Genomic DNA, 11,222 nt, shown 5'->3' with positions numbered 1-11,222 from the left:
AAAACATATAAAAATTTTATTTATTATAGAAATAACAAGTAAATCTTTAAATAAACGCGTGGGCGGAAGAGGGGCGGGGTTCCTACCAGGAAAAATCTAACCTAACCCAACCCATGTTCCAAGGATAAATTATTTCTTAAAATAATAAAAATTTATCCCACGGACATGAATTGGATTAGGTTAGATTTTTTCGGGATGAGAATGCAGGAGAAAGACGGAGTCCCTCCCCCGCTCACGCATTTACTTTATAATAACGTTGAACTATGTCAAAGTCAAGGTCAAGGTAGGGGCTAAATCTTATTTTCTTAAAATGTTATTTTTACGATACTTTAAAATCGCATATCTCTGGAACCAGAAGAGAGCGCTACAAAATTCAAAGTATATTAGGAATGTACCCTCTATAATATATGTAGAAATAAAAACGATCCGTGAAGTGTAAGTTAATCCGAACATTTACCTTTATTTTTTAACTTTTTTTATACATGATTATTTTTTATTGATATATCAAAAGGAATATGTATAAATTTTTGTAGATTTCTTTCAAGCGTTTTGAGACAGCTAAAACTGCAACAAGACATTTTGTGACTTATATGTGACCAGGAACAGAGAAAAATGTGTTAACTTAAAGAATTAAGTTTGGCAAATAAATGAATTTTAAAGAGTATAAAATAAAGACTGCATCGTTATTTTTAATGTATTTCAGATTTTTATATCGAGTAATAATACTCACATGAAAAATGCTTATATTGAATGCAAAGTACAATAAATCTTACCAAGATACAAATTATCAAAGTTTCCATTAGAGTTTCATAAGACGTCCCGCGCAAAAATCGCGAGATTCCATCTTCGGGGAGCGGCGAGTTTGAGCTTTATGTAAACGAGCATTTCGTTTTACTATAGATATATGATATATATGTGCATTCTCGCGGGAGCACAACGTGATGCAAGACGCACAATAAGCCTTTTTGCCATTATGTGGCTTGCGTATTACAACGGTACCGTTCTGCATGAAAGCGCGTGGTTATCGTAAATGGTTGCGCTTGCCGTTTTGTTTAAGTCCCCTGACCGACGATGCGACCGAGAAGCGGGCGAAAGGAACGTGCGCGCGAGCATCTCACCATACATCAGCATCCCACCGCTGTTACGTGAGAATGCAACGCGCGTACCTACTGACCGGCTTCACGTAACGTATCGCGGCAGGCACGGATTCGCTCTCGCGTCAGTCTCGAAACATAAACCTTCAAACAAAAAATTAGCTCCATAAAAATCATTCAAAAATTATCATTTTTATCTTAAACTGTTGGAAAATTTGACTTAAATTTAACATACATATTAATTTAACATAATGTGGATATGTTAAATGATGACACTAATACTTTGTTAATATTTCAATACAAAATGAATGCGAACTTTATAGTAATTTGAAATAAATTTTGTGTAAAATCCACATATTTTTAATGATAAAATTAACTTGGAAAAATGTTATGTTGACGGCGTGTAGTCACTCTCACTCCTATTGTAGAATAAAATCAACATATTTTTCTATTAATTTTAACAGATAAATTCTGTCACTAATAATACGGATATCTGTTGTGTAAAATTAAAAATATGCGCATTGTATTATAATATTTTTATACTTTTTTTTCAATTGTTTTAATAATTTAATTTATTTCAATTAACACAATAGCAATATGTTAAATTAATACATAAATGTGTTAAATATTTAACACAAAAATTTTAACTGGTATATTTTTTAACAAGAAAACACTAATTTTCCAATAGTATCGATTATTTTATCGAGTAAAATAAGCATCACACATATATAATCCGATATAAAGTATTCGATAATAAATTAACAAGAAAAAATAATGTGACGCAAAAATATATTTAATATAAGTATAAATTATATAATAAGAACATTTTCTATTATTTACCTGGTGTGTATGGAAAAATATATATTAGATTTAAATATTTTTATAGAACACGCGTTATAAATGCGCTTGATGCCTGGTTTAAGCATCAAATATCTGTCATTAACATTAAAACCCAAGGGATAGTCTATGTATCTTGTATATCTGTTAGACTCTCCGCAATGCCCTGCATACGTACACACAGAAAAATATATACTATATACAAGTAAATATTACTTGTTTCAAGTATTTCATAAGTTTATATATCCGCAAATCTATCATAAGTTCATCATAAGTATCAAATTTATTCAAAATATATTCTGAATCCTAATAAATTTAATAAGAATATTAAAAATATTAAATTATATAATTGAAAGAAATACATAAAATTTTTCTGATCTAATAAATTTTCTTACATTAAATTAACCATATCTTCGATAAAATTATAATATTCTTCAAAAGAAAATATTTACTTTTTTTGAGTACATGATAATGAGTATTTCTAAAATTTGTGACAAGTCTATTTTAAGACTATTATTAAGAAAATATTCTTTGTTAAAGATAACTGTTACTTAAAAGAAGTAAAGTAAACTGAGTAATCATTTTACTTAGCAATAGAATAATATTTTTCTGTGTGTAATTACATCATTATTTTAAATGAATCGATTCACGTCATTTCAAAATAGATAAATAAGAATAACGTTCATTATAAAAGATTGAAACGTAGACGAAAACGTGTCAGTATTCCCTATAGTGATGACGATTAGGAATAACGAACAAGTTACAGCTGTCAAAAATAGACAACAATCGATTCATAACTAATAAATAGAAGTAACACATCAATTGTTAATATGTAGATTTCTATTTAATTAATTTTATTTTAATTAATTTTTATTTTTATTTTAGCTTTGATTTTTTCTTTATTTTTCGAAATTTTGCAACCTTTTCTCTCTCTCTCTCTCTCTATTTGCAAAATTTCGAAAAATAAAGAAAAAATCAAAGCTAAAATATAATTTTATAAAATAATAATATTTATATATAGTCCAGAAACTCTAAAAATAATCATTATCTAAAACATTTTACATTATCACTTTTTCGAAAAGAAATAGTCAAAAACAATTATTAAATCGCAGTATCAAAGTTAATGAAATCATTTCGTTTTAAAATCTCCGGTGACATAAATAAATAGTTCAGATAATAATTTAATCAAGTTTCCTATGAAAGTAAAGTCTGATCGACGTTAAGAGCGCGAACAAATGGAAATAACTTGTCCGTTTAAAAATGTGACACATACCTGTCACGAGGCTGATCATTTATAAATAGCACATATAGCGGTACCACACTCGCATATTAACATTCTTTTGTATCTCCTCACAATGTAGCGTAAAACGTAAACGTCTTGCGTCTCGAAGAGAATCTTTATTCGACGCCCACGTCCATGCCGGTAATGGGTTAAGCCATGGGCATGTGTATATTCCTTGGAATATCTAATCCTGTAAATGTGTAAATTACACGTCGAATTTGTTCAACGCTTGCGCAAATTTAATCGATCATTTTGCACCGCTCGAGAAATACAGAGATTGTAAATTGCGTAAGTGCCGCGAATTGAACTAATATCAACGATTTAGATACTTCGACTCGAATGCAAATAAGGAAATACAATCTCCTCGCTTTTTACAGATTAGATACCGGTAGATATCTGATGAGTAATTTTACATTTACAGTAAAAACTAAAACTTGGAACATTCTATAATCAGCGAGTAAATTGAATCGAAATTCTATACATAATCTAATATGTTGTGATAGTGTGACTCAAAATTGTGACAGTTTGGGCATCTGTGTAAGATTTTACATATGTAAAAGATTACTCATAAGATGAACAATATATATAACAACTCGTACAATATTAAATTAAATATTGCCAATAAAAAAATACAGTTCTCAATTTTTTAATCAATAGTTATGATGCAATATCTTAATACGATACGTTCTAAATGTGTGTAATTGTATTAGGCGTTACAACATTCCTGATGACTAGTCTACGTTTAGATGCCAAGGATTTTGGAAGAATATCGTAAAAAGTGATCGCATGCATCAATTTGCACATCACAACGTTAAAACTATCGCTGCGTTCTCGCCAGTACTTGGCGTTTTATGCGTGGACTTAGAGACGGCAATTCGCGTGGGATTAGAATGTCTATGGGACTCGATCGCATTTTACGTTAAAATGCGAGTGTGCGTACATTATGGTTCATTCAAAGCGTCATTTTTCGAAGAATAATTTACGCAAATTACGATCCCATATATTTTTGAACGTCTATTTGGCGAATTATTGTAATTAAAATAATGTAGAAAAGACAATATACACACATATACAATGACGCATCTCACACGGCTTATTCTCGATGCTGGAAATGCGATCATGTGTACATAATCCAAATCGTGTTCGCTATTTGATACCATAATCGGGTAGTATGACAATAATTGTGCGCAAAAATTAAAAAAATTGTCTCGTCGATAGAAGTCGCTAAAAATTGCAAACAAGTTATCGAATGTCATTAATTAAAGCAACATTATTTTATATAAAAAATTTTTCTTTTTATAAAAATAAAATATATATAATAATTATTTTTATAAAAAATATACATTCTAATTTTTTTGTAAGAAAGATATTAATTCGATACAGCAAGAATAATTTTTATAAAATAACATTATATATAATGCTACATATTTATGTAACATATCTTGATGCGTTGATCGGCGTCTCTTGACGCCTTGAACCAGCACTCGCATATTCACGAGAGTGCAAGGACCGTTCGGACGCAGTTGCAACCGCACGTTTACTAGGCAGGGACACTCCGATCTGATGCAAATGCGCTCTCGACACCCGACGGGATCTGCTAGGCGTGTAGGCGAGAGAGACGTCTAGCCTCTTTTGCAGGACCACTCTGAGCAGCTAAGAGTAGTGTCGCGTCGGTGTCCTCATATCCATAGGCGCCGCGAGCTCCTCTTTCCAGTCTTATTTAAAGAGTCCGATAATATTAAATAAAAAGATTACAATATAAACCGATCATGTTTTTGGCTCATGATTATTAGATTATTTATCTAGTTAAATAAATTCTATAACTTTCTTTTTTTGTTCCGCTTTTATATTATTAATATATAATATACATATATACAAATCATTCATCGATAAAAAATAAGTATATTCCTTGATCTAAATGTCTACACTGTATTTTTAAACAATAAGATACGCGCGATATATTTTATTTTAATTTAAAAATTTTTTTGCATACATATAATTTATATCTAAAATATATTTAAATAGAATTATACATATACAACATATATCATATATTGACACATATATCAAATCTTAATTTATGTTTACTGAATTAAGTAGTTGGATAAATTATACAGAAACAAATATTTTTCTGGATAAAATCTTCAACCACTTAACCAATTAATAAAAATATGATTTTGATTGAAATAGTAGCCATGATGAAATTATACATGTATTGAATCTATTTCTATAAACTTTTATCGCGATATCTTTAATCAAGAATTTGTTCAAAACTTACACGATTTTAATTAACTTTATAAAGTTACATCGGGAAGCATTTCGCAAATCAAGAGTAAATTCCAAGCGTTTTCAAATTTTATCAAACGTACGATCCTTTCTCATGTATATTTTTCGGTCTACCCTATATATTCCGCGGGAGTCGCTTGCAACTTTCCATATAGAGAAGTTTCAAAGCTACGCTTCAGTAGTGGGATAAACAGGGACGCCTACACACGCGTACGATTCTTTGAACAGAAGTCGATAATATATACACGAAAAAAAAAAATTATTTGAAAGTTTAATATTGGAATATATGTCATGATTTCATATAAAGTAGTTGATTCTACAATATAAAAAATAAAGTGAAAAATATACGTGTCAAAATATTATATAATCTTATAATTATTATTATGCATTGTTATCAAACGACACGGTAGCGTCGCGACGCCAAGTACATAAAAATACTGGCTTGTCAATAGTTTTGCCTATGTTATGTATTCTTGTACCAGCTTTGGTAGCATCACACACACAAAAGTGAGATACTAATCGCAGTATAATTAGACTTAAATATACATCATGAATATGTGGATCAATATAAAATAATAACATAACAATCAATTTCTCCAATATATATATATACATATTTACATATACACGTCAAATTCACCATTTTATTACGTTACATCAAATCTATTATCCTTCGGACATATCTAGCAAGGCATTTAAAGGCGTCGGTATCCAATTTGTACCATTATGACAAACAAACAACAAATTACCGTCGATATACGCCTGAATGTTGCCCACTTTGTATACTTGCTTGCCTTCTTTATATCTATTCGGTATTTTCATAAATAATATACCCCTCTTTTCACATTTCTCTTGTACAATATCTTTGAAATTTTTCGAATTTTGTGCCATTGTTTGCCCTGCCTCTACGAATCTCTGTAAAAATGAAATACATAGAATATTTAATAATAATAGAGGGATTTAATTACATAATTTAATCACATAATAAGTATATATTTCGTACCTCCATCCTCGGCTGCGCGATTGATGGCATTGACGACATTGTCGGCTGAGTTCTCTCTAGACTCGTTAAATACGATATATGTTCCAGCACGCCAGGTTGATGATTTTGTGACGCGCTGGCGGCTCTCTCTATCATGTCCAATGCCTTGTTGAAATAGTCTGTAAATCATATTTTTGTCTCATGACATACATTAATGAAAAGCAATTGTGTGTGAGAAACAAAATGATTTAAGTTTGATATTACAATGCGTACACACATACAAAAGAAGAATTCAATACAAAAGAACAAGCAATACTAATTTACAAAAATTTACACCTCACGAATTATCTTAGTTTCCATGTATATTATAAAATATAAGTTAGTTACATGCACTCTAAATTATGTGACAGTTATTTCCGGTTTCGGAGTCTATATAAATATACGAAAATCAAAAAGATCCATGAGAAGTAAATTTTTTAGAGTGTTACATAATTGCCAACATACCTTTTATTACTGGTTCTGCCAGTAACTTATCGCTCAACATGCTTTTCCAACCCATAAACCAGTTTATAATTTGATCGTAATTCGGCGAATGATCGAGCCACAGTGCCAAAGTTTGCAACCACTTTGGAAAAAAGAATTTGTTGAGCAAGCCTGCCATGATATGAACAGGAATCAATTCCTTCCACTCGTACACCGAATTCCATGGATCCATATGTTGTTGATGTGGATATATGACAAATTGTGTTAAGGCTGTTCGCAATTTTGGTACAATGTTCTTGACTAAAAATGCTTCCATATCTCCCTTGGTAAATACTTCTGCCCAAGGTTGCAGCATTAATCTAGCAGATCTATCCGATGGATGCCAACTTCCTAATGCAGATCCAAGCTTTCTGCGTATTATTGGATAAATTGAATTATCCAAACGATTTCCTAATTTACATAAGAAGCAATTATTATTTACCACTATAATTGTATAAACAAATATGAATCATGTATACTTACGTAATAATGGCAACCAAGGATGAATCCATGTATGGATGGGTACAGTATCTGTAAGAGGATTCCATTCCTCCACCTCCAATGTCAATTTTGGCAAAACTAATACATCTAAAATATTTTCTAAGATCCAGTTGGGCAATAATGGCATCCAATGTTCTATTAGTTCAATCAGAGGATCAGGCTGTCTACACGTCCACTGCCTAATTCATTTATGAATAAAAGATATTAAAAAAGAGATACATGAAAAGAATCATTTGTTTGTATATTTAAATGCACAGAATGATCCAAAAAAAAAATCGAGAACTTTAGGGATATATATTCACAAAGTTGCCCTACAATCTTTGCTTCTTTGTAGAGCAAGCTTTGTTTTCGTGACAAAATTTTTTTTCCAGTTTTCTATACCAATGTGTTCAGAATGTTCCAAAACGTCAAAAAATCACATGCGTATATGTGTGTGCGTATGTACAGAATATTTGTACACTAACTGTGCTCTAACTTTCGCAAATTTTGAGATATCAGATTAAATTTTTTTCAATGAATAAAGTATCATTAAAAAATGGTTGGTATTGAATTTGGCGAGGATCGGTGAAAGGATACATTTTTTATAAAATCTTTAATTTTTTGAGAAATATCTGCATGTTCTAACTTCCGCAAATTTTGAGATATTGAGCTAAATTTTTTTACATGATAAAGCTTCCTCTATGAAGAAGCCAAAATTAAAAAACCCATTTACTTTGAAAAGGAGCTTTGTAAGCAAAATAAAATAATGAGGAAGCAATGTGCAAGTTTCTAATTTGCACAATTTTCATCTTGTTTTCTTTTATATTACCATGTAATTAAAAAGTTTATTATGAAAATAACTCACTGTATGGCTCCTCTAATTGATGGCATCCATGCATTCCACACTAATTGATCGTATGGGTGCATAGTTCGTGTTTGAAGTGTAGTATTACTAGTTCCATTCTCCAAAATACACTTCCACTGTTCAAATAATTTGATCGGTTGTTTTGGTTGCAAGAGTGGATTCCAACTAAGCAAGCAATCTTTTATTTTTGGCGCTACAAAACTACTAGCCAATTCACCAAGTTCGTACATTTTATACTCCTCATAATAATTGTCTTGCAAATTTTTAAAAGCTTCCGCAGTTTCTTGCAGGGATAATTCATTCGTTTCATTTATTAACTTGTTCACAATCACGACCACATTATCTAAGATATCAATTGATTGGCCATGTTGATCCACGACTTTCGATAAATTCTTCTTTTCCGCTTCTAAAGCGATTACTCTGTCATGTAAATGCCTCATTCGTCGATCGTTTTGTATAATATCTTGCTCGCACATATCCACGAGTAAACTTAAATTATGCTGCAATTCAGGCAGAGCAAAATTCACCTTAGATTTTTTATCAGATGTAGTTACAGTCTCATCGGGACATTGCTGACCACCAGCTATTGCGTGATACCCACTAAGAATTCTCTGTTCTGGCCCTGTCATGTCGATAACTTTAACTCTGCTTATATCACTAGATACTGGGAGCTTTCTATTTGGTTTCAACTTTCCATCTTCCAAAACTTGATCCACACTTCTATAACAGTATCTAACTTTTTTTTTATTGCTATTATCGCCCTTTCGCCATTGAGATACTTTGGACTTGAGTTCTTTTGTTTCTTCTCCATCATCATCTTTCTTTTTTTCTGGAATTTTTGGTACCTTTTCTGGACCGTATGCACCAATTGCACCTCTTCCCTTCCTGAGATGTGCTTCCACCGGGGTGCTTATTCCTTGTAGCTGTTTACCCAAACCTTTGCCAGGTTCAAATCCCATCTAAATAAAAAAATATCTTTTTTATTACTATACTGTTTTGCTGGAATTTATATAATAGATTATTGTTTTAAAAATACCTGTAATAACAATTTAGCACCAATACCCTTTGTATGTACTTCCCAACTACCCATTCCACCTTTTATTAATAATGGATTTACTTGATTGCGTTTTTTACGCAAACCTGCGATATCGCTGTCTAACTTCAAAGAGAAAGATGGACGTGATTTCGAATTATTTGGTCTTTCATCTTCTGAACTAAATAAGAAATAAAATATAAATTTTTATTAATAAAGAAAAATATTTATACTAGAAGCGCTATTATGCATTAAATCTTACCTAGAATCACTGTAATGCTTTGTTTGAGATTCCCGTGTCTCTTCTTCATCTTCCTGATCATCATTATCTTCCTTATCTTTTGGTTTCCCTGCTTGTTGGATACCACCAGCAACAAAATTGACCGGCGCTGTATAATTTTTAGGACCCTTGTTGAAAGTCTTGAAAGATGGTCTGGCAGATAATTCATCTTCATCGCTGTCATCTGCCCATATTCCTATGTTCAAATCGGAGAAGAGTGTTACTACAAATTATATATGGATATATATTAAATATATAATTGTCACACACTGTCATTAAACCTCAATTCTCGGTCTATTTAATTCTCCCTTTTAATAAAGTAACTAATAATATTTTTGACATATATGTATATCATACCTAGCATTTGTTGCTTCTTCGAAAGCTTGCGTCGGGGACGACCAATGTTAAATTCGTTGTCTAAATCATAATCGGTAATTTCAAAGCTTTCTACTTCGTCTTCAGACATCTTATTTTATATGATTATTTTGTTACACAATATACTGTTTTATTTTTTTATGTAATAATATAACTCTCTCTCTCTCTCTTTCTTCAAAAAGACTATAACACTGACACAATCCTCTACCAAGATCTGACCAGATCGTATTATTAAAGAACGCTAAAGAAAATCGAAGTTCTAACCATTCTAACCAATTCTAACCAGAACTGCCAGATTGCAGACTCCAAACTCCAAACATTTCTACGTCCAAACATGAACTACATAGCCAATCCACAAAACTTCTCAGTGGGTAACACGATATGTTACCCACTGGTATCTGATTCTGTTCCGTGCTATGTCAACAGAATATCCGTGACAGAAATCTGTAAGGCCTCGGCGCCTATGGCGCCCCTAAACTTCCACACCCGTGTCTCGGCCCCACCGTGGGTCCGCCCCACCACGCGCCGACTCGCGTATTAATATTTTATTTCTATTCCTAATATTTTCTCTATTGTGCGCAGGGCCTAATACAAAGTCATATTCTTGGCAATAATTGTATTATACAGGGTGTCCCAGACTACCTGTACACCCCTTTTAAAATGAAAATAAATAGCTATCAAAAATCGCGAACATTTTTTAAGTAAATCGGGTATGCTCTATCGAATGGTGATATTTTAAACTTTTGATTCCGACCGGAAATACGCCATCCAGACCGGAAGTTGAATTTTTTGAGAGGAACATAGTACTTTTTATTACAGATTCGAATTGTACGTGAAAAAATAAGAAACTTTTGTATTAAACGTTTTTTCTGAAAGTGCCTCTGTCAACCTTAAAATTGACATTGAAAGTAACTGTCACAGTTGCTTTCATTTTTAGGTTGACAGAGGCACTTTCAGAAAAAACGTTTGATACAAAAGTTTCTTATTTTTTCACGTACAATTCGAATCTGTAATAAAAAGTACTATGTTCCCCTCAAAAAATTCAACTTCCGGTCCGGATGGCATGTTTCCGGTCGTAATCAAAAGTTGAAAATATCACCATTCGATAGAGCATACCCGATTTACTTAAAAAATGTTCGCGATTTTTGATAAAAGCCATTTATTTTCATTTTAAAAGGGGTGTACG

General features: G+C 31.8%; 1 protein-coding gene across 2 annotated transcripts; it reads right to left on the bottom strand.

Annotated features, from left to right (window-relative positions):
* Window positions 1-5,722: 5,722 nt before the first annotated feature.
* Window positions 5,723-10,342, bottom strand: LOC115233668 (tuftelin-interacting protein 11). Of its 2 annotated transcripts, none has more exons than XM_029804222.1 (8): window positions 10,019-10,342; window positions 9,644-9,884; window positions 9,385-9,562; window positions 8,349-9,307; window positions 7,487-7,683; window positions 6,986-7,414; window positions 6,503-6,660; window positions 5,723-6,414 (listed from the first exon to the last, which is right to left on the bottom strand). In XM_029804222.1, exons 1-8 carry the CDS (start codon window positions 10,125-10,127, stop codon window positions 6,166-6,168), a joined length of 2,520 nt encoding a protein of 839 aa, XP_029660082.1. In that variant the 5' UTR covers window positions 10,128-10,342; the 3' UTR covers window positions 5,723-6,165. The 2 variants fall into 2 exon arrangements, with proteins under 2 accessions (XP_029660082.1, XP_029660083.1); XM_029804223.1 differs by having other exon boundaries at window positions 9,644-9,857.
* Window positions 10,343-11,222: the final 880 nt, after the last annotated feature.

The sequence above is a fragment of the Formica exsecta genome, unplaced genomic scaffold (assembly GCF_003651465.1).
Source record: "Formica exsecta isolate Colony F162 unplaced genomic scaffold, ASM365146v1 scaffold181, whole genome shotgun sequence".
NCBI classification, from domain to species: Eukaryota; Metazoa; Arthropoda; class Insecta; order Hymenoptera; family Formicidae; genus Formica; species Formica exsecta.
Note: the sequence above shows the minus strand (reverse complement) of the source record. Positions and strands in the feature narration are given on the sequence as shown.

Bases quoted from the DNA above. Each gene is read 5' to 3' on its own strand.
- LOC115233668 (XM_029804222.1), bottom strand. From the start codon at position 10,127: ATGTCTGAAGACGAAGTAGAAAGCTTTGAAATTACCGATTATGATTTA. The intron at 9,885-10,018 runs GTATGATATACA...TATAATTTGTAG, and splicing joins GAAGAAGCAACAAATGCTAG to TAACACTCTTCTCCGATTTG. The intron at 6,415-6,502 runs GTACGAAATATA...TCATTTTTACAG, and splicing joins TCGCGCAGCCGAGGATGGAG to AGATTCGTAGAGGCAGGGCA.